Source organism: Neofelis nebulosa, chromosome 2 (genome assembly GCF_028018385.1).
Source record: "Neofelis nebulosa isolate mNeoNeb1 chromosome 2, mNeoNeb1.pri, whole genome shotgun sequence".
Classification (NCBI taxonomy): Eukaryota; Metazoa; Chordata; class Mammalia; order Carnivora; family Felidae; genus Neofelis; species Neofelis nebulosa.
In genome coordinates this window covers 136,564,231-136,588,630 of record NC_080783.1, presented here as the reverse complement: position 1 = coordinate 136,588,630, position 24,400 = coordinate 136,564,231, and the positions used below count along the sequence as shown (strand labels likewise).

The following is a 24,400-nucleotide window of genomic DNA, read 5'->3' as shown; positions in this document are numbered from 1 at the left end:
AGGTACTGTGAAGAATGGCTGAGGCATTTGCTGAAGAATCTGGAAGGAATCAGTTTAACCTGAAGACCATGATCTCTCATAGGATGTCAGGTAAATTGGAATGCATATCTTCTTTTTCTCTTGATAGATATCCCTATGGTAAGCCATAGCATCCTGTTAATCTTGTTTTTTTCATAGCAATGGACTTGGAAAATATAACTTAAACTTTTTCCTTCTGCCATAATTAATATACCAGTATAAGCATAAAACATCAAAGCTAGTAAATAGATTAGCATGCAAAATTTTCAAGAAAGATGAATAGAAAATACTGAAGCTAGTGATTCATATTTTGACATCGGATGAATTGTCAACACCGCATCATTTGATATTTGAGAATCACATTACTTCTTGTTACTAAAACTAGGAAGAAAATACAAATATTCTTTCTCGGAGATATTGAAAAATCTTGGAATCACAACCAATAGTTTAATATTATCTTCTGTATTTACCTCTTACTCCCTATTCTACCTCTTCAACTTCCTCTGTACCCATGGTCTTAAAGAGATCTCTTAGAAAACATTCATTATTGGGGTGCCTGGGTGGCATTAGACTTCAGCTCAGGTCATTATCTCACAGCTTGTGAGTTCGAGCCCCATGTTGGGCTCTGTGCTGACAGCTCAGAGCCTGGAGCCTGCTTCGGATTCTGTGTCTCCCTCTCTGTTTCTTCCCCACTTGTCTCTGTCTCTCAAAAATAAACATAAGAAAAAAGAAAACATTCATTATTTAATATGAGGTGGGGTGGGAGGGCAATATCTCACTTTATTTGGTTGACTTTTATTTTTTAATCTGCCCAGATGTTCTTCCAGATCTCCTTTCTTATTAGTCCATGTGCATTGGGGCTGACTGATTTCCAGGCTCCAAAGGTGACCGTTAAGATCCAAGCCTGGCCAATCAGGCCATTATATTCCCCTGCCCACATTAATGGGCATGAACCAAGCCAGACCAATCTAAATTTCCCTTGAGATTTTAACTGGAAACAATGTGAGTTCTGAGGAATGTAAGTCTGGGTACTTGTAGGCATCTTTGTCAACACACTGGGACAGCTTGACCTGAGAATGAGGTCAACATGAGGCAAAAAAGATCCAATAGTTACAGAGTGACGAGACAGAGATACAGAGACAGAGGCAGACAGGGACAGCAAAACAGAGACAGTCTGGAATTTATTAAGGCCCTGGATCCAGCCATACCTGAAACCGATGCCCCTGAGGATTTCAGTTATATGAATCGAGTTCCCTTTGTAACATAATCTAGTAAGAATTAGGCTTTTGCTACTAGTAGTGGAGAAAGTCCTGACAGTTAAGCTTTAAAAGTAAAGGTTCAGGCTGAAGAGGAGAGAAATTTGAACAATGGAATGCAACAAGTAGTCCCTGCATTTTTATCTCCCTCAAATCTTTGACCTTTTTGATAATGGTACCTATGACATGTCCCAGGGGACAAGAGTAGAAAAGAAAACAAAAGAAATGAAACCGCTTTCTCAATTGCTGAGAAACCTCAGAGAAGACCTGGAGAAAGATAATGTAAAATCTGGGCTTTGTCAGGCAATTCACTTGATAGTGTCTCAACTCAATACTACTGCCTATTGGTCACTGGATTAAGTCAGACAAGTTGGTCAGAGTTGTGTTAAGACGTAAGGGGATTCACATGGGTTGAGCGTCAGTTTGCACATTAGTGGCTATGTGACATTAAAAAATTGTTATATATCTTATGGTCTTCTGTAACCAGAAATGGATAAAATATCTTCTGTGGCAGAGACAGCAATTATCCCCTAATATCTATTATTTCCTTCACCCATAGTAACAAAATATTTAGCTAAGCACATGCCTTCTCATTTCCCAGTCTCCTTTGCAGCTAGGTGTGGCCATATGACTAGGTTATAGTTATAATCATGGGATGCAAGGAGCACTGTCCACTGTAGATTTGGGGAATCTTCCTTAAGAGACAACTGATCATATGGTTAGTCATTTAAAAGTCTGCAAATGCCATTAATAGGGAATTGGTTAAATTATGGTACATCCTCCCATAACCCTCCCAGACAGGATTAGCAACATTTATTAGACACCCTCATAGCACCTTGTTTTTCTCCCCAGTTAGACATGTAATGATATTTTACTTTTTAGAATTATTTAATACCTGCCTCCTCTATTTGACTGTAAATTAATGAAGGCAGGGACCATGAGGGCAGGTATTCTATGCCCAGTGCTTAGCACCATGCTGAGTATACAGTAGATGTTTAATATCAAATGTCTAACAAACACACACAGAATATTATGCAGCCACTTAAAAGTATGATAATGTAGAATTGTTTATTGACTTGTCAACTTACTTGTGATATAATGTTAAATTAAAAAATCAAATTATAAAATAGTAGATAAAGCATGATCTCATTTTTATAAAAAGAATAGCTATGTATACAGATACCTTGATCAAAATGTTAATAGTGGTATGATCATGGATGATTTCATTTTCTTTTTGACTCTTTGTACTACCTAAATTTAAAAAATAATAACATTCATTTGATCCATTATTTTCTAATTTACAGGTCATTTTCATTTTGAAAAAAATCAAGCAGATTTAAAACAACCTTTTTTCTCACAAAATTTCACTTGAACATATAGTAATCAATTAGAAAACATTAGAAGCAAGCTGGATTTCTGAATGCAAATCAAAACATTGGATTATATTCACCTTGATGCTATTTCTGATTAAAGTGGGCCTCTTACAAAATGATCATTATGATACTTTCATTTCTGTATGAGATTTATTATTTTAATGTCCATAATTACTCATTAGACTCTTCTCTCTCTTGTTATGCACATTCCTTCTTAGGATATGGAGAATGGAATACATCTTAATTTCTTATTCTATTCTATGTTTTAGCTGAAGACAAGAAAGATAAAAAATAGTTAAAAGGCAATGGGCTTCTAAATGTAAGACAATGTCAGCGGCTGCTACATTTAAAGCACTTCTCTTACATGAGGCAAGTTTGCAGAGGTGGTTTTTTTCCTAACAACACAAAAAAGTTACCAATTCTAAAAGAATATTCATTTTAATCAAACACTTTTGATAGCCTTACTGGTTATAAAACTATAACTGGGATTTTTTTTTTTTTTTTTTTTTTAATAAGCTCTATGCCCAAGGTGGGGCTTGAACTCATGACCTCAAGATCAGGAGTCACATGCTTTTCCGACTGAGCCAGCCAAGCACCCCTATAATTGGGCATTTTTAAGATTAGCTTATAATTTTCTCTTTTAAAAGATATTAGTTTATATAAACAAGACATTTATAGATAATCTCTACAAAGCAACATAACCGTGGATATCTTAAAAGTTTAAGTATAATTGCACTTTTTTATACAACAGTTAGCATTATTGTGGGGAAATGAAAGATACTTTTGTGTGTAAATTCCATTTCCCAACTAAGTGTAATTGAAAAGTTTCATTAAGGGGCAATCTAAAATTAAAAGAGGAAAAGAAAAAAAAATAGGGTAAATACCAGATATTGCAATCTGTCTTTTAGTAACGTTAATTTTGTTGTTCTTCCTAGTTTCAGTCCATGGACACAAAGACCTCAGCACCATAGTAAGAAGTCACACTATGACCTACAAAATGTGACAGCCCCGGGAGAACTATTACACCGTTATTCATTTTCTGTAAAATGTCTAACAGAACAGAGATAAATATTGTGCCTGGGAACCTGAATCACACAATACAAATCATTTATAATACAAATTGTGACAAAGAACGTGTGCTGTGCAGCGAGGCTCTACATGTTCTTTGGACGCTGAAAAAGTTCAATGACGCCTTATACTCTTCATTTCAGATCTAGGAGCATAAAAGCTGGGTTCTCTAAGTAGGATTTCCACAAATTAGAGAAGCGTGACATTGTAGCACCATCGATAATTCTGTGATCAGCTGACCAGCTCACGTTCATTATCTGTGCCTTAAACACTTCTCCTTTCTCGTTAAATCGGGGAAGGACCTAGAAATAAGGCAAAGAACAGAGTCAAACTTCACTTGCTCCAAGTACAAGCTCTAGCAACAGCAATGGTGAAACACTAGGCAACCCCCCTTCCTGTGACAGAAAAGAAAGGGGCATCCCAACGACTTGAAAATTTTTCCCATCTCTGTACCTGCCTCAAGCTTTTCAGTTTCTCCAAGGTACTTCCTGTCTCCTGTATAATTTCCTTATATACAGTAAATCTCTTCTCAGATTTCAATTTGTTTTTAACAGTTATTTATTGAGCAGCTACTATGTGCCAGGTACTCTTCTTGACTCTGGGGCTAAACCAGTGAACAAAACAAATAACAATCCTTGCCTTCCTGGAGCTAACATTGTATGGAGAAAGAGAGAAAATTAAGATAAATAAGCAAAATATATAGCATGTTAGAGAAAAGTACAAAGGAAAAAATAAAGCCATGTGGAAAGGGGAGAGAGTGTAGGCAGTGGCTAGATGTAGGCAGCATTTTTTGTTTGACAGGGTGGGCAGGGAAAGCCTCACCATTGTTTCCTTACTGAAGGCAGCGAGGAAACAAGCCACAGGTATCTTCAAAGAGAGACAGAGGGGAAACATGACTTTGGAGTGTTAGAGGAACAGCAAAGTAGGCAGGGTGGCTGCAGTGGAGGGGCAGGGGTGAGAGGTGGGAGATGAGGTCATGGATGGAGCAGAAAGAAAGTGGGGCACACTGTCAAGGGCAATGCTTCTCAATCTGTTTTTGGTAAATGACTTATTGTTATTAAAAAAATTTTTTTAATACAGGGGCACCTGGGTGGCTCAGTTAGTTGGGTGTCTAACTTTGGCTCAGGTCATGATTTCGTGGTTCATGGGTTCGATCCATGCATCGGGCTCTGTGCTGACAGCTCAGAGCCTGGAGCCTGCTTCGGATTCTGTGTCTCCCTCTTTCTCTGCCCTTCCCCGACTCATACTCTCTGTCTCTCTCTCAAAAATAAATAAATTAATTAAAATAAAATAAAACAAAATTTCTAATCCATTGCAAGCTATTTTTTTAAAATATATTAAAAGTAAATTACTAAAAGAAAATTTTAAAAGATACATAAAACTCAAGCCCTAACTTCTTGTATTAGATTCAATACACCAAAAATCACCTGTCAAACTGCTGTGAAAGCATCTAAGCCCTACTCTCCCTTTCTGTACTGGTGTCCTCACAGTCTGGATACAACATTCATGGCCTCACATGGGTACCTGATCACACTGCGTAGCACCAGTGGAAGGCCATATAGGCCACTGCAGCTACTTTTGCTCTGATCTAAGTGAGGTGAGAAGTTATTGGAGGTTTCTGGGCAGAATGGTCATTTACTGAAAGGGGAAAACTTCAGGAGGAGTAAGTTTGAGGGTGGGGGGTGGTGAGGAAAGGAACAGGAAATTCAAGATGCCTAATTAGATATCCAACCAGGATATATGAATTTCCAGATCAAAGGAGAGATATAAACTTGAGTGTCATCAGTATATAAATGGCGCTTAAAGCCATAAGATGGGATCAGATAAAGAAAACGGCCAGAAGGGGGCCCAGGAATACCCCACAGCTTAAAGAGAGAATCAAAATCTTCCTTGGGAGATAAGGAAGTTTCAGCAAAGGAGCCTCAGAGGGAATCAGCAGTAGACAGAAGGAAAGTCACAATAGCAAGGTATTCTGCAAAGTCACAGTGAAAGAGGTTTTCCAAGGAAGGGAATTGACTCAGGTGCAGCCAATAGGTCAGGGAAGACAAGGACAGAGAACTGAGTTATGTGGGAGTTTTCGTAACTTAGACTTTTTGGCAACAAGACGTTCAAAATTTATAGTGAAAACAGAAAGTGACAAAGGAGAAATGACACTATGAAAGAAAGGGATTGGAGACACACTATTTGTTCCCACCCAACAAATATTAGAAGACTTATACTCCAAGAACTATTCTTCATAGCTTGATGAAATCATGGGTAACAATGATTTGGTAAAAACACACCTATTGAACAGATACCTGCACACCAATGTTCATAGCCGCACTATTCACAATAGCCAAAAAAAGAAAACAACTCAAATACTCATTAGAGATGAACAGATAAAGAGAAAGTGATGTACACAAGCAGAGTTTGTTGGGCCAAGGAAACACTTCAGGAGATGGATGGTGGTGTGGTTGTAAACACATGAATGTACCTAATGCCACTGAACTGTACACATTAAAATGGTAAACTTATGTTTTGTAGATTTTACCATAATTACACACACACACACACACACACACACACACACACACACAATCCAGAAGAAAATACATCTTATCTTTAAGGAAAAAGAAAAACAAAACTTTCTCAGATAGGTATGATGGCTTGGAAACTGTAGGAAGTCAGAATTCTGTGAGATTCAAATGCTGGGTGGAGAATGGGTGACAGGGAAATTATATTCAGAGACACTCCTGATTTGTAAAGAACAGAGTCTCACTATGTGTTTCTGGATCTCTCTCCCTATCTCCTCTCTATGCTAGAAGGGAGAGTAGATGCTAGGAAAAAGGAGTAACGTAGTAGCTGAGGTATTATCTGTAAGAAAGCAAATCAAAGGCTGAATGAGGGACACCTGGGAGGCTCAGTAGGTTAAGCGTTCGACTCTTGATTTTGGCTCAGGTCAGGATCTCACAGTTTGTAGGGTCCAGCCCCATGTCGGGCTCTGTGCTGGCAGGATGGAGCCTGCTTCGGATTCTCTCTCTCTCTCCCTCTCTCTCCCTCTCTCTCTCTCTCTCTCTCTTTGCCTCTCCTCTCCTCATGTGCTCTCTTGTTCTTTCTCTCTCTCAAAATAAATAAGTGAATGTTAAAAAAAAGTTTGAAAATATTGGAAGTGCAATTACAGAGGCTTTATATTCTGTTTTTGGAAGAGAATGCTTAACACTGAAAAATTATTGATCTGATGAGGGCAAGGTTCATATTTATGTTGCTTGGAACTCTAGTTACATGTTGTCTCTGCTTCAAAGCCTTCCATTCAGATAAGTAACATTTTGTTGTATTAAAAGACTCTAAGGAGGGGTGCTTGGGTGGCTCAGTTGGTTACATGTCCAAATCTTGGTTTCAGCTCAGGTTCATCATCTCACAGTTCCTGAGATCGAGCCCCACATTGGGCTCTGCATTGACAGTGCGGAATCTGCTTGGGATTCTCTCTCTACCCTTACCTGTCTGTCTCTCTCTCTGTCTCTCTGTCTCTCTGTCTCTCTCTCTCTCAAAATAAACAAACATTAAAAAAAAAAAAAGGCTGAATGACAGTATCTGTGGAGGCTTGGATGCCAACACAAAAGTAATACTCATGAAAGACAAGTCCCAGGGATACTCAGTGTGGAAGCATCATAAACATAAAGAAAAAAGATTCTTCCGAAAGCATGAAGACCAAAATCATAGTCAATGTGGTGATGACATTTAATAATGGTGGTACTGAGATGGAATCCAGGGGCTTACTTCTTTTAACTCTAGTGGTTCTCAACACTGAGTTAATAGGGATGCCCAAGCCCTATCTGCTACACCCCCCAATTGTGATTCAGTTGGTATAGGGTGAGCTTAGGCATTTTTTTCCCAAGGTCCCCACATAGCCAAGGTTAAGAATCATTGCAACCCTTATTCTAGGTCAGTGTCTCCTAAAACATGGCCACAGGTCACTCATGTTGGAACCACCTGGGTTCTTATTTAAAATGTTAAGTTCTGGAAGCTCGGTCCCCAAGGCTAAGAATACTGCAATTTTTTTTTTTTTTTTTTAAGTTTATTTATTTTGGGAGAGTAAGAGAGAGAGAGAGAGAGAGAGAGACAGGGAAGGAGAGAGAATCCCAAGTGGGCTCCACACTGCCAGTGCAGAGCCTGATATGGGGCTCGAACCCACAAACCGTGAGATCACGACCTGAGCCAAAACCAAGAGCCAAGACGCTTAACCGACAGAGTCACCCAGGTGCCCCAAGAATACTGCATTTTTAACTAGTACTCTCAACGATTCTTGAACAGAGCGAAGTTTGAGAAAAATTCTCTAAATGGTGTCTCACTGTGCTATAAACAATAAATTTGTACTGGCCTACTATTATCTTTGGTATTCGGAAATAAAAATTTTTGATAGAAGTAGATTGGCTATATTTGTGGTTATCCATGATGACTGACATCAGTACCTGGCATAAATCACGATGGTTGATCCATACAGAACAATGCAGATCACCACCATGTTATACACAGAGGCAGACACTAGAATTGCAGGCCTACCTCTTAGGAAGAAATAACTGGCCTACTGAGCCAAATGTTATACTCAAACTTACAAAGCAAGGGAAAAACCGCTGAAATGTCACTCTTGTGTTTACTCTCCCAATTTGCTAAGACTCTTTTGCCAGTTAGTTGATAAACATACCTTGATGGATCCGAGAGCCCCAATTGCTACTTCAGGTGGCAGTATCACTGGTTTGGCATAGGTCCCACCAATCTGAAAAAAAAAAAAAAGAAAAGTAAAAAGGAAAAGTAGAAAAAGTAAGCTTTTGGGGAACAAATGGCAAATGCAATATTGTATTTTTCATTGAATATATGATCAGAAACCTTAAGTTATGGTTTATGAATTTGAACATTCCTATTACTCACTGATCCGATGTTGGAAAGGGTAAATGTTCCTCCTGTAAGGTCAGTGGTACTGAGCTGACCTGCAGAGCCCAATTTCTGAAGGCGGTTCAACTCAGTGGCGATCTCAAATATAGAGCAGATCTGAACGTTTTTCACATTAGGGACAATCAACCCCTGCTCAGTATCCATTGCTATCCCAATGTTGTGAGAAGCCTAAAAAAAATTATAGAGTAAGCCTTTTCATAAGTTAACAGTAAAGAAAGGAACAACCTTCACTATCTTATAAAAACAACTGCCAAAAACTTTCTACCAGATTGGTGATGATTTAAATAATTTTTAAAGGATTTTAAAAGGATTTTTTTCTAAAAGATAAATTTTTATTGGTAAGAATATAGGGTAACAGGCTATTTCTATACATTACTAGTGGATATATAAGCTGGGGGGTATATAAGATTTTCTCGGGAATATTTATCAATATGTACCAACATTTATAAAACTTTGTGTTTAGGAGATAAATATAGAAGTATATAGAGATACACAGGGATATTGAGTTCAGACTAAGTCTGAGAAACTGCAAACAATCAAAATGTTTATCAATAATAAGCCACTGGTTAAACAAATAACAAAATTATGTTTATTGACATGTAATGATGTCCATTATATATTAAATGAGAAAGGAATAAGTTTAAAACCTTTAAGCTAAAAACACAATATGTATAAATACATATGATTTTTTTTAAGTATGTGAAAATAAAATCCTGGAAGGATGCACGTCTCCACACAAACAGTAAGTTATTTTAGGGTCATAGGATTGAAGGTAAAGATGGCTACCTTCTTGTCTGAATATTTTTTGCAACAAGTATATACTTAATCAGGAAATTGTATTAATCATATGTACGAATCATATTGTATGGGAAGATTTTAAATCCGACCAGCTAAAATATCTAAGCTCACTTTCTAATAAGAAATATAGGGGCGCCTGGGTGGCGCAGTCGGTTAAGCGTCCGACTTCAGCCAGGTCACGATCTCGCGGTCCGTGAGTTCGAGCCCCGCGTCAGGCTCTGGGCTGATGGCTCGGAGCCTGGAGCCTGTTTCCGATTCTGTGTCTCCCTCTCTCTCTCTGCCCCTCCCCCGTTCATGCTCTGTCTCTCTCTGTCCCAAAAATAAATAAAAAACGTTGAAAAAAAAAAATTAAAAAAAAAAAAAAAAAAAAAGAAATATAAATAAGGATCAGCATCCCAAAAAGTGTTCTCAGTTTCAATAAATCTTCAGTCCAAACAGAAGAGTTCACTCAAGTGGAATCCATACTTTCATTACTTTTCGTATTTCTGGTTAAATTATTCTGGTTTTAAAAACTGCAGGAACTCCATTTTGAGAGAGGTTATTCCTTTGAGGGGAGGATATGCACAATGGTTAACATAATCCATTGCTTGACAGCCATTTATTTCTATTATTTTAAGTGATAAACCAAAGGGGCTTAAAAATGGTACTCCATATATCTGAACAGTATCATTATTAACAAATAAAATCATTAACAATAGTAACAAATTATACTTGGGTTTAATATTTTATCTCATACCTTTAATTCTAGTCTAAAAAAACCCTGCTGTTTGAGGTACAAAAGATTTTCTAACCTACAAGTACATCTGCACTATTTTCTGTATTTGCAAGAACTTGCCAGAACACATAGCCAACCTTATATGTTATGTTCTGGCAGTTTTCATCCACAGAAGCATTAAGGATAGGAAACTGTAGTAGTCCCAAGGAAGCAGCCTGTTTAACAGAAAGAGAATGCAACATTAGTACTTTTAACTCAGGAAACTGGAAGCAGTAAGAGGTGTGAGGGAGGGAGGGAGCTTTATTTAATGATGCTTAATTACGCTGAGCTTAATTTCAAGTCTGTATGTACCTAGGTATATTACTCCCAATGTTACCTCCAAGCAGGCATGCAACTAGGTCACCCTAATCACTTAAGAATAAAAGATAACATTGTCAGGCAGCTGTAAACATCAAGATTTTCAAAATGACTATACAGATCAACCAAAGTACCATAGAAAATATCTAAATTCTATGTGATTTCCTCACTTGCACATAGAATCTTACATGAGAAGTAAACTTGTAGTTCAAAACACTGAATTAAAACACAAAAAGGTAGTAACTGTTTCCCTGTGGAGAAAGAACAAGTGATAATTGTTTCCAAGGGCACCGACCATGCTCGTGTTCCAATAGGTGTCTTTGGCCTAGTGAAGGGCAGAGCTGGTGTGAACATTTACATTAGAGTTCACCTTCCCAAACTCTCCCTCCTCTGCCTTCTTCTCCCTTAATCTTTTTTCCTTTTTTTTCCCTCTTCTTACTTTGTAACCTTCCTCTTCTGTCCATATTCAAGTTTTCCTAACTGTCTGCTAAATGTTTTCTGTATCTGTTTCTCTGCCCATCCAGGATCTAATCAAAGTTCACACATTGCATTTGGTTGTCATGCCTTGTATTCAATTTTAAAAATAGGAAAATAAAAAGTGCTTAAAACTGTCCTTAAAATCCAGCCCTCTTTATCTAGTCCAATTAAGAGTCCTTTATATGTACTGTGTTAAGTGTTATTTTTGTCTGTAGGTCTAGTCATGTCAGGAAAAAAAAAAAAATCATTTCCTTGCGGCGCCTGGGTGGCTCAGTCGGTTGAGCGTCCGACTTTGGCTCAAGTCATGATCTCACGGCTCATGAGTTCAAGCCCCGCATTGGGCTCTGTGCTGACAGCTCAGAGCCTGGAGCCTGCTTCGGATTCTGTGTCTTCCTCTCTCTCTGCCCCTCCCCCGCTCATGCTCTGTCTCTCTCTGTCAAAAATAAGTAAACATTCAAAAAAAAATTTTTTTTAAATCATTTCCTTGAACTAGAGAGTTAAAGCAGGTTTTACTAAGCATTTGATTTGACAACTGTAACTTTAATCTTCTCTATATAAAAATCCATAACTAAGGTTAAAGCGTTACACATAAAAACACTGTTTTGAATGTAATCCAAATTTTATAAAAGAAAAACCAAAGTGTGTGTTCACAGATACGAGGTCATTTTTTCCTTCTACAATAGATTGTAGTATTTTCCAAATGTTCTGAAGTTTACATAGGCAGAAAAAAATGTTGTTTGAAAACAAATAAAGCACACTAAATTTTATTTTCAAAATAAAGATATTTCATTCAGATTGGAACAATGAAGAAAAATAATAAAAGAAGTTCAATATATTAAAAAGTTGGTCTCTGCTTGCTTCAAAACAGACATCACCAGTGTCACTCACATTATTTTTAACTCTCCATTTTCCAGCTCTTTCCCTCAGCCTACAAATCTGTTCCAGTTTTTCTAGGAGGGGAGAGGGCAGATGGAATCTTTCTTTACTCCAAACAAGCACTATAATTGCCCTCTGTGCCTATGCTCTATCTGCTTTTTACCAGATATTTTTAGTGTCTTCCTCAATTTCTATTCATTTACCAACTAACTGGAATCAAGCTTCTACCTCAACAATACTTTATTCAATCAGTTCTGGGTAAGGCTACTCATGACCTCTTCATTACTACTCTAATAGCCTGTTCCCATCCTAACTTTTTTTTTTTAAGGGCTTTATATTTATTTATTTTTTAAGTAATCTCCACAATCAACATGGGGCTTGAACTCATGACCCCAATATTAAGAGTCACATGCTCTACTGACTGAGGCAGCCAGGTGTCGCCCATCCCAACTTCCTTCTTGTCTCTTGGTATGAGAAGCTGAAGAAATGGCCCCGATGGTTCAAGCCCCTCTTGTATCCATGCCCTCTGGTACTGCTCTGAGCTCAGTCATGTGACTTGCTTTGGCCAATGAAATAAGAACAAACTTGATGCAGCAAAGCTTAGAAATGTGCTTGACGTTTCTGCTTCCTCTCTTCATCCCTGACAGTACTAGGAGACCACGTGCAGGCTAGCATGCTGGGGGGAAAAGAAACATGTGAGGGGAGAAATGAGTTATTTCTGCCAAGGCCATCCTACACCAGCCCACCCCTAGCCAACCTACTAGCTGTCTGTAGACAAAGAAATAAATCTGCCAAGATCAGCAGACTGGTTCTGTGGACTCATGAGAAGTAATAAATGGATGTTATTTCAAAGTACTAAATTTGGGGGTGATCTGTTGATACACTGACTTCTAGGAGACTCTTTCCTGGTTGTCATACCACTGACTCCACTCACTTTCTTCCACCGTCTCTGCCAACTCAATTTGCATCTACCCCTTAAATGCTGATGTAAAATCTGTAGCCTTCTTTTCTTCTCATTTGCACACAATTTGGGTGATTTCATCCATCTGATTCAATTACTGTGTCTCTAAAAATGACTCTATAGCTAAAATATAACCCAGATGTCTCATTTATAGACATCTATTACATTGCATATTTATAGAGCATTCGCTTAGTCGTTTAGGGTAGTTGCTAAAACAATGGAGATTAACAGTTTCTGCCCCAAGAAGCTCAGCATCCAGTGAAGAGAAAACAGAGCAAACATGTGCAATACACTGAGATACACTGCAATGAGAAACAAGAGTATTTAACTCAAACCGTGACAGCTACAGAAGGCTTCTGGAGGAGGGTATTCCTGAACAAAATTTGGCATTTAGGATGTGCAGGCATTTGATCAAGGAGGAGGGGGCACTTCACGTGAAGTCTTATAGTCCAGCAGCCATGCAGGCTTAATCTGATTAGAACAGGAGTGACTGAGAGATAAGGCTGGAGAGGTAGGCAGTAGAGACTGCAATAATATTTGTATGCCAAACTAAGGAGTTTAGAAACTAACCTGAAAACAATGAAGGAGACCACTGAAAAGAACTGGGGAATACTACAGTAATTTCATTTATGGAAGGTCAGTCTTGGTACAGTACGGAGAAAGGGCTAGAGGGAAGCCAGCCACACTAGAATTAGAGATACCAGTATGCATTTTTGAGTAAAACAGACCAGAACCCAAAACTTGGCTTCTCCACTTGTAAGTTCCATATATCCTTGACAGGCTTCTCAATTTCTGTGAACCCTAATTTCCTTAAATAGAAAGTGAATATAGCCATATTTACACGTCAGGGGTATTCTGAGAATTAAGAGAGATAATGTATATAGCATGCTTAGTACATAGTCTGCCACATGGTACCTGCTTCATAAATGGTTGTGAATGTGAGCTAGACGTTGAGCTGCTTAAGGTCAGCTGACTGTCTTGGTTTTGTTTTGTTGTTGCTGTTTGTTTTGTTTTTGTTTTTGTTTTTTTGTTGTTTTGTTTTGCTTTTTGACTGTCTTTTTTTTTTGTTTTTTGTTTTTTAATTTTTATTTATTTATTTATTTTTGAGACAGAGAGACAGAGCATGAATGGGGGAGGGCCAGAGATAGAGGGAGACACAGAATCGGAAGCAGGCTCCAGGCTCTGAGCCATCAGCCCAGAGCCCGACGCGGGGCTCGAACTCACAGACCGCGAGATTGTGACCTGAGCTGAAGTCAGACACTCAACCGACTGAGCCACCCAGGTGCCCCTGACTGTCTTGTTTTATAATGGTCCTAAGGCCTAGAAACAAATCCCAGGACGTTCAATTTAAGTTTGTTGAGTAAATGAAAACGAACACATGTCAGTGACATGCAAGAACGATACCAAGTCTCATTTTTGTCCAAATCAGGATTTTGCTGGAGTGATCTTTTCAGAATTAAAGGCTTTACTTAACTGGCAAGACAATCCTTTAGCTAGCTCAAAGAGATGAGTTGATAAATTATGACACAAATTTCAAATTTATAAATTCCTATGAAACAAAGAAATAGTGCACTTGTACATTTTTCTAACCATATGATATGGTGAAAAGTAATATTTTTATCTAAATCCATGGTTAACACATTGTATATTTGCAAAACAAAATTTTAATGGCCTATTGAAGCCCTGTCTGAAATGAATGAATCTCACCTTTAAGAAAAAGGGCAAAAAGGAGAGTTTAATTCCACGGGCAAAAGCAATGGGTTTTAATTCTTCTCGTAACTTAACCAGTTCAGTAAGGTCAACCTCATCACAATACCCAAAGTGAGGTATCTTCAGGGCTACAGACATGGTCTTGACCATTGCTTTATGAAAGCCTGGAAAACATTAAATACATGTATTTTTTTTTGAATTCTTAAATCCTTTAAACCTTTTTACTAAAACTGAAGGCTCTCTAATGTCATTTACTTTTCCAACTAAACTTTTCCTCTTGAGGCTACCATCTTTATTACGTGATTTGAAAGACACTAATTCCAATGCTGAAGCACTGATTATAGCAGAGCACCCAAGGTCAAGTGTAATAACATTAGGAAGTAACTGCCTTCGATGCTGTGGTATACAGAAACATATAAAAAGATGCAAGCCATGTATTTACCTAATGGATTTCTTGGAAAGCCACTCTTCTGGAAGTTAATTATCCTAAGAATTTATAAATAACAAATCAGAGCTAGTTATTTGGAAGGTAACTGAAAATTGTAACATCTTAAAAAAAAATTATAACATCTTAAGTCTTCAAAAAGAGCAATTATCAGTATACATGTGTATAGTCCAAGAAACCTGCCAACCTATTACTCTTCAGAAATTAACAGAAATACACTGAAACTTTTCTGGAAAAACTATGTTATTTCACCGCTAAAAAAGGGGGAATTTGAACTTTCCCCTCAGTAAGAATTGAAAACACCATACTATACAGAACGATCTAGTGAAGTAAATATCCCCAGATAACTTGTCCTAGTGCCTTACATTACTGTTATTACCTTTTATGGGTTCTGTTTTGTCTTTGCCTGTGAATACTGGAGGTTTTGATATTGGTACGGGAATAGTTCTGTCTTTTGGTTTGGGTGGAGGTGGCACGATTTCAGCTTTTGGTGAAGGAGGTAATATAGCTCCAGTCTGCTTTTCCAAATAGTTGAGAATATCTTCTTTAAGTATTCTGCCATCTTTTCCTGAGCCAACAACTTCACTCAGCTTAATCTAAAAAAATGACACATTTTAATGCTAAAAATAAAATGTCCATCATTTATTTATTTATTTATTTATTTTATTTTTTAAAAAAAAAATTTTTTTTTTAACATTTTTTATTTATTTTTGGGACAGAGAGAGACAGAGCATGAACGGGGGAGGGGCAGAGAGAGAGGGAGACACAGAATCGGAAACAGGCTCCAGGCTCCGAGCCATCAGCCCAGAGCCTGAAGCGGGGCTCGAACTCACGGACCGCGAGATCGTGACCTGGCTGAAGTCGGACGCTTAACCGACTGCGCCACCCAGGCGCCCCAAAATGTCCATCATTTAAATCTCTAAATGGAATTTAACCAATTGAAAAAAAAAAAAAAAAGGCTCTCTGCCCAATAAATTAGTATAAGGAAAGAACATTTTTATTATCTTCATAGAATGTTAGCAAACAATAGCTGCCCTTCATATGTAATCATTTGTTACTTTTTAAAATTCATTTGTTACTTTTTTTTTAAGTTTATTTTTTAAAAGAGAGAAAGAGAACATGCTGTCTCACATGAGCAGGGGTGAGGCAGCGAGAGAGGGAGACAAAGGAACCAAAGCAGGCTCCTCACCGCAGCAGAGAGCCTGATTTCGGGCTTGAACTCAGGAACTGCGAGATCATGACCTGAGCGGAAGTTGGACACTTAACTGACTGAGCCAACCAGGCACCCCACATTTGTTACTTTTGTATATACTGTTCATTTGCCAATGTGTTAACAATGCAGTATCTATACCGTCCATTTGCCAATGTTTAACGATGCAGTATCTGCATTGCAGATAATCTGCACTGCACTGCATATAATCCATAGCTATGAAAACTTATATTTTTAAAGTCAACTATTTTTAAACTTCTTGCAGTTCTTACTAGATTTTTTTCTTTTTTGGAGACTATATAAGAAGAACTCAAAGTTTAAAGAGTTAAACACTGTAACAAATGTCAACCCATGTTTCTGACCTTAGAGAGCAAGATGGACTCACTCACGTCAAGCAGTGACTTAAGCAGCCAAAGGTATTGCAGCTAACAGCAGGCCGCATCACCCAAACCAGCGTAGTACTAAGGACTGATAACAGTAAAGTCGTGAGAATCTGGAAGAACCAGGAACTGATTCGAATCACCAGAGGCCTGTCAAAGCCTAAGACTAAACTCCTTTAAAAAGGGAAGACTTCTGTAGCAAACAGACTCTCCAGATGCTGAGCCTTCCACATGTGACTGCATTAAAAAGGCAGTTACCACCAAAAGTTCACCTGACTGATCTCTGAACAGAAGACATCTGATCCTCTACTGCCTGAACATAATAAGCAGCATGTGCCAAGAGGTGACCCAGGCCACAGCGAGTCCTCACCTTAACTCTCAAATGCATACCACTGACTTCGAGTTTGGTTTGTTAACCTCTTACCCCTTATTGTATCTTGTTTGTTGTGTTGTATTGTGACATGTATGAGCCCAGTTAAATGCTTTATGATTGAATAAAGCTGACATTGTGGAAAGACACTCATGTACATGCCTTTATGGCATGTTTAAAGCAACCTGGCTATCACTACTACTAATAGTTAAAATAATCATCATACAAAAGCTCTTAGTTTTTTCTGATAGTTGTTTAAGAAAGATAAGTACAAAACATTGAAATTAGGGGTGCCTGGGTGGCTCAGTTGGTTAAGCATCCGACTTCCGCTCAGTCATGATCTCCAGGTTTGTGAGTTTGAGCCCTGCATAGGGCTCTGTACCGATAGCTCAGAGCCTGGAGTTGGCTTCAGATTCTGGGTCTTCCTCTCTTTCTGCCCCTCCCTCACTCATGTTCTGTCTCTGTCTGTCTGTCTCTCTCTCTCCCAAAAATAAACATTGAAAAAATTGAAATTAATTTTATTGAGGCATATTTGGAATGTTGAGTTTCTCAGCCCAAGTTAAATGGCACATATGTTTTATTATTGCTTCCTACAGAATAGTAAATGACATAATTCCACTTTCCACTAGACACTCATTGTGAGATGGTGATTTATGACAAGTATATTTTTGGTCTTCCTCCCCAGATCTGGCACCGAGCTCCTAAAATCCTTGAAATGACCAGTGATAAAAAAGTGTCTTTTATTATGTTAATGAACCTTTGTAAAGCCCTTAGGGAGCCTAAAGATGGAGGCTGGTTGCCAGGGGAACCAACTGTGTGATTAGACGTTTGTAACTTTCAGTACCCCTACCCCAGGGCAGGAGGTTGAATCAGTTGCTAACAGGCAATGATTTAATCAGTAGGGGTTATGTAATGAAGCTTCTAAAACACCCCAAAATGCTTGGAGGCATTTAGAGAGCCTCCAAGTTGAACACTGGAGATTTGGGGAGATGGGCACACCTGGAGAGGGCATGGAACCTGTTCACCTCTTTCCACATATACCTCTGTGTCCCTCCATCTGGCTGTTCCTGAGTTGTATTCTTTTATAATAAATCAGTAATCTGGTGAGTAAATGAGTTTCCTATGTTGTATGAGCTGCTCTAGGAAATTAATCAAACCCAAAGAGGGGATTGTGTGGACCTCTCATCTGTAGCCAGTAGGCCAAAAGTATAGCTAATAACCTGGGCTTGCGATTGGCATGCTAAATTGGAGGGTAGGTCAATGGAACCTTGTCTCTGTAGGTAGTGGGTCAGAAGCATTGGTGATAACCTGGCTAGAGAGCATAGGAAGTATTGTGGGGGAAGGGTGGGCAGTCTTGTAGGATGGAATCATTAATCTGTCAATTCTGGCACTGTCTGTGGGCAGATAGTGTCAGAACTGAGCTGAACTGTAGGATACCGTTTTGTCCAGAGAATTGCTTGTTGTTGTTGTGGGGACCACGCCCACTCCCGATATACACATTGGAACTGGATCCAGGAACCAAAAAGGTTCATGATTTTTTTTTTATTAAAAAAATTTTTTTTAATGTTTTTATTTATTATTATTATTATTTTTTAAACATGTATTTATTTTTGGGACAGAGAGAGACAGAGCATGAACGGGGGAGGGTCAGAGAGAGAGGGAGACACAGAATCCGAAGCAGGCTCCAGGCTCCAAGCTGTCAGCACAGAGCCTGACACGGGGCTCGAATTCACGGACCGCAAGATCATGACCTGAACCGAAGTCGGCTGCTTAACCGACTGAGCCACGCAGGCGCCCCTTTTATTTATTATTTTTGAGACAGAGAGAGACACAGCATGAGCAGGGGAGGGGCAGAGAGAGAGAGGGACACTAAATACAAAGCAGGCTCCAGGCTCTGAGCTGTCAGCACAGAGCCCAATGGGGGGCTCAAACTCATGGAGTGTGAGATCATGAACTGAGCCGACGTCAGACGCTTAACCGACTGACGCTCAGTCGGTTAAGCCACCCAGGCGCCCCCATGATTCTTTCTGAAAACACTGTGATCTGGCTTTATTTAATCCCCTTTGTGTTTGGTTACAGAGATAAAATATTCTTGTTAAATTTAATTCTATTTAAATAGACACATAAGCTTAGATGATGGCCTCATACTTAGTGTGTATTAATTTCTCAGGGTTAAGTCCTGCTTCATTTGTATTAGTGCTTCTCTAAGGATGACTTCAGAAGAATAAGACTTTATAGTGTCAAACATTTAGTTTATAACAAAGAATTTTGAGAATTTAAGCAAATAATTTTAGGTAATTTCAAACAACTGTAAATGCCATTGGTTTTTAATTTGATTCACAATTTATAATTTAATAATTTAAATTATAATTCATAATTTAAATTCAATTAATAAATACATAAACTGTGAAAAAAGAAAAGGTGATTTATAATAACAAATCCAGTGATTTCCAGTAATTATACAAATCTCTAGTTATTATATACATCTTTAAGAAATGGCATAGGAAAACAAAATCATGCATTGTTATAGGCAGTTTTTCTATATAATTAAGAAAAAACATTAGTAAAAGAGTTTATAACTTTCAAAGCAATACACAAGATTATTTCATCTGATGCCCATAACAATGTAGTGTTTCATACTATTATTTCTATTTTCTATTATGCTAAATAGTCTTCATATTTGAACACATTGAATCACTGCATAAATTTTCATTAAGTGTTTATAACATAATTTACCCAAGCATATTCCTCATTTTGAACCATATGTGCCTTCTCACTTTGGGCTATATAAAACACTTGGAAGAATATATCCTAGATTGTTTCCTTGGGACAGTTTCCCAATGTTAGGATAATTGTCTAAAGGGATATGAACATTTTAATGACTCATTACATATTTCTAAAATGTAAGCTTCTTTTTTTTTCCCACTGTGACTTAACTACTTCTCTCAAAAACAGACAAAATCCTGCATTGTGGGGTACAGTGGAAAGAACCCAAGTTTGAAAAAAGACAAATTCCCAGTTCAGCTACTTACTTGATTTTAGGCAGTTTAATCAACTTCTCTGCCTTTTGTCATCTGCAAAATGGGGATAATCCAAACCACCCTGCAGGATGGCTGTGAGGATTAGAGAGAACATGTACATGGTGTCTGACTCATAAACGCTCAAATAACAAAGGCAATAATTGTTGAGGCAGTATGTAATGATCAAGGGCACTGGTTCTGCAGTCACAGAATCTCACTTCAGGATCCTGGCCCCACCACGGTGTTAGCTGTGTGATCTTGGACCTGTTACTTGACTCTCTCCAAGTCTCTAAATAGCCCCCATAATTTACAGCATTGTTGTAAAGATCAATGACATAACACGTACACACTTATTGCAGTACCTGGGGGCCACCTAGCCCTAAAGGGAAAGCACCAATGACTGGATGATAAGAAGGAATACAAAAGGCTGGTCTGCTAGCCTCAACCCAGTACAATTCTTTGGTGTTCTCCAACTCCTTTAAATCAGATCCTTGAGACCACATCGTTGCCTGGCCCATTTCCCTTTTCTTCCCTTCTCTATCTTGCTTCCCTCATTCCCAGAAAAGGTATTCTCTCCCTCAGTCACTCCATTACATGCACCCAAACCCCTGTCTCAAGCTGGCTTCTAGGGTGCCTGATCTAAAACGCTAGTATTTATAAGTGTTCAAAAAATGGTAGCCCTGACTATTAGGCTCTAAGGAAGAATAATAAAATCCCATTGCCCAATTAATATAAGTAAGAAGTTTGCAATTTCTTCTCATTTCTTATTGGTGCTTTTATGCAACAATCACTTCTCAGTAACACACATTTTCATTTTCCTTTAATCTCAACTTGAGTCATCTCCTCATGGGAGAGCTGGCTACTTTTTCGGACACAAATGTGTATTTTCTGTGTAATCTCGCACTTAAATACGAAGGAAACTTACATTGTTTTCCATTGCTAGGCGGCGAACTGCAGGGGTAGCCAGTGTTTTCTGGCCCTTTATCTCTTGGTGTGTGTGTTCATCATGGGACACAGCAGGAGTTTCAACAACATCTTCTTCTGAATCTGGTAATGAGGTAAAATGGTACTCTTTAGTTGAAAATGTTAAAAAAATAAAAATAAGCTTAGTGGCTTATAATACACAAATAAATTCAACTTAAAATTTATAGTCAGAAGCATACTAGTCAGGCTACTTCAAAATGGGAAAACACAACTACATATTGGGAAACAATTGGGGGAGAGCAGAGGGGCATACTGGCACCTGGTAGTTTAATGATTATTACCTGGTGTTTACTTCATTTCTGTAAAAATCATGCAGCAGCTACAAGTTGAAAAATGAAAGCTTCTTCAATAAGTTTTAAACATTTTGTATTTTAAACACTTTTCTAATAAATTTCTCATATTTACAAATAGCATAAAATAAGAGTCAAATGTAAGACAAATTACATGAAAGAATCATGTAAAATCTGTGACAATCTTAAAATGCTTTCCCCAAATAATAAAGTATTTATAATTTTTCTCTGCTTTGAATACAGTTTAAGGAATGCTGTGGAAGATTTTATTTTCATGGCTAATGCTAATTTGGTTGGACCATTCTCTAAATCTAGAATATCTATAGAAGAAAAAGTACCCCAGACTATTAGCACGTATTTTCCAGGCTATTAGCATGTATTTTTGCAACCCAAAATAAAAAAGTGTTTGAGAACATTTCATTGTCAGAGTCTGATGCTTGGAAATCAATGCTGCATAGCAGAAGTCTCTGTGGGAAGGAGTGCATTAGAGACTAAGCCTCTGAAAGCAGGCAACTGAATTTGCTTTGACATTCGATTCAAAGCCAGTAACAATTCTCCACTGCTCCACCTATGGAAACAGTCTCTCCATTCTTCCTCACTGGTCTATGAATTGGCCCAGTGGAGCTCTCACATTTCCCCAGAAGGAGACAAAGGGAAAACAAAACAAAACAACTTGTGTTGCGCATGAAGGGTAGCAGAATATGCCACCCCAAATATGCCACTTTGGTATAGTGATTATTTTGAGCTGCAAGCACTTGAAAAACAGCAAATGCAGGCAGAGACATTCTCTGAACTCTCATACACCTAAAGATGGATCTTCCAGAAGCAACTCCACTGTCATAAATCCCCTCCCTAGGAGTTTCATCCACCAGGAAAGATTGATTCTTATAAAAGAGGAGAGCAGAAGTCAGCAAACTTTGTCCCAAACTGTCATACCTCCCATCTATTCTCTAAGGACCCATTCAACTTCCATGAAAACTACTTACTCTCCCCTAAGAGGACTTTTCCCATTTCCCCTTTCCCTATAGAAATGCTATTTAAGCCTGAACTCTAAAGCTACCTCTTTGAGTTACTCACCTTTCCCTGGGTGTCTCCCATGAATAGATGAGTATGTACACATGTTAATAAACTTCTCTTTCTCTCTTGTTAATCTGTCTTTCATTACAAGAGTCTCAGCTAAGAACTCAGAAGGTTAGTGGGTGAATTATTTTTCCTCTCCCACAAGCACCTATTATAGGTAAAATACTGCACTACACATACAATATCATAACTTAATCTTTACTCCAACTGTATAAGATAGGTGTTAGTATCCCATTTTATAGATTTTAAAAAGTTGATACTTCAAAGATGAAGGATTGGCCCAAGTTCACACAGCTAATAAAACTGTGAAGAGCTGGGATTCATTCCTAGGGTTGACTCACCCTGTGCTGTTTCCATTAGTTCATGGCACTAGTGAATTTTCTTTGTAGTCAAAGAAGCTAGAATACAACTCCTATTGTTCAAGGCATAATTTTGTTGTAATTTGAGAAACCTGTAGTATTGTCCACATCTGTTAAAGTTACTGGAGAAACTAGTAAGAAAGAAGGAGCATTAGGAACTAAGGTGCAAAGGGAAACCAAGGGAATTCAAATGTAGGAATTCCAAATCTAACCTGATTTAATGTGTATTTTTGCTGAAAATATGAGAAATATATAAAAGCCCAAATATATACAAAAGTTACAGGTTTCCAAAAGATCACTGAATTTATTGCCACTCACCTTTCTGGAAAACATTCTGATATATGACAAAGTAGGACTGCCTTTTAGAATAATTTGAGTACAAATATGAGTAATAAAACATTGGTGAGAAGCCATTCATATTATATATTATTTGAATTATATATTATTATATATATTCATATTCATAATATATATTATATATTATTTGAAGCTATGTCACCAAAAGCAATTGTTGGAAGAAAGCTCTCTTCAGCACTAAATTACCACCTATGTAGTACTTTAGATCATTTTCTAAGTGTGTATACAAACATTTTCTCCTGTGATGATCACAACACTGTTAAAGGAATGCAGGGCAGATTTCTTACTTTTATCAATGTACAAACAGATTCTAAGGAGGATGGAGTTAAGGCTAATCTAAAATGTCATAACTCTCCCCAAGGGATGTGATTTTCATGGTTCTAACACTATACTCTGATATGTGGGATTTTATTCTTTTAGTAGTGGATTTAGGAATACAGAGTTTTAAAAGACTTAATTAAATTTTTTAAAGAGCAACAAAAGAACTCTGGTAAATAAGCACTTTTTGTCATGAAAACTGTCAATTTAGTGTTGCTGATATTCCTTACGTGAAGCAAATTTATAATAGAACTATTATTTCAGATTAACTAAATAAAACATTTGAATTAGTAAAAATATTAAAACTGAAGGGTGCCTGGGTGGCTCAGTTGGTTAAGTGTCTAACTTTGGCTCAGGTCATGATCTCACGATTGTGAGTTCGAGCCCCACATCGGGTTCTGTGCTGACAGCTCAGAGCCTGGAGCCTGCTTCGGATTCTGTGTCTCCCTCTCTCTCTGCCCGTCTCCCACTCATGCTCTCGCTCTCAAAAATAAATAAACATTTTTTTTTTAACTTAAGAAAATATTAAAACTGAAATTGCCACATTCTTAGGTATTTTAAGAAATATTTCTAAAAATGACAGTAAGGAGTCAATTAATTCACATAATTGGGGAAATTTTTCTCGAGAAAACGTTTTGAAGCACTTGAGCACTCAGGGTGTTTGAAACAATGTGTTTTCGTAAAATGTTTTAAGCTTTGGTCTCTGCAAAACTGCTTAGGAAGACCTTTTTTTGTAGAACAACTGTCAACTTTAGTTTAGTTCCTATATAAATCATCATGAATTGAGAACTGATGACACTCCAATCAATGAGATCTCACTGCATTTTCTTTCTCACTTCAAATTACTGAAATAGCTAATACAATCAACTCAGTCTATAACTGGCTGAATAAAACTAAGTCCTACCTACCATTCGTTGTGCACTTACTATGCTCGGGCATTATACCATGCAACTTATGCCACTGGGTGTAATTTAATTAAATGACATGTAATTTAATTAAATGACATCTTTAACTCAGAACACTGTATTAATCCTGGCAAACATTTTAAT

The 24,400-nt window shown here is 37.8% G+C and overlaps 1 protein-coding gene across 4 annotated transcripts in view; it reads right to left on the bottom strand.

Moving 5' to 3' along the window:
• Window positions 1–2,316: 2,316 nt before the first annotated feature.
• Window positions 2,317–24,400, bottom strand: part of DBT (dihydrolipoamide branched chain transacylase E2) — a 54,433-nt gene continuing 32,349 nt past the window's right edge. For 2 of the 4 annotated variants that reach the window (XM_058716421.1, XM_058716423.1), the window contains 7 exons: window positions 20,889–21,010; window positions 15,363–15,579; window positions 14,536–14,702; window positions 10,295–10,372; window positions 8,621–8,812; window positions 8,397–8,468; window positions 2,317–4,017 (listed from right to left, as the gene is read on the bottom strand). In XM_058716421.1, the coding sequence (XP_058572404.1) occupies window positions 3,850–4,017; window positions 8,397–8,468; window positions 8,621–8,812; window positions 10,295–10,372; window positions 14,536–14,702; window positions 15,363–15,579; window positions 20,889–21,010 (1,016 nt within the window). In that variant the 3' untranslated portion in view covers window positions 2,317–3,849. Of the gene's footprint in view, window positions 4,018–8,396; window positions 8,469–8,620; window positions 8,813–10,294; window positions 10,373–14,535; window positions 14,703–15,362; window positions 15,580–20,888; window positions 21,011–21,228; window positions 22,602–22,658; window positions 23,050–24,400 lie in introns of those variants that run through there. The other 2 variants (XM_058716422.1, XM_058716424.1) reach the window with 2 other exon arrangements.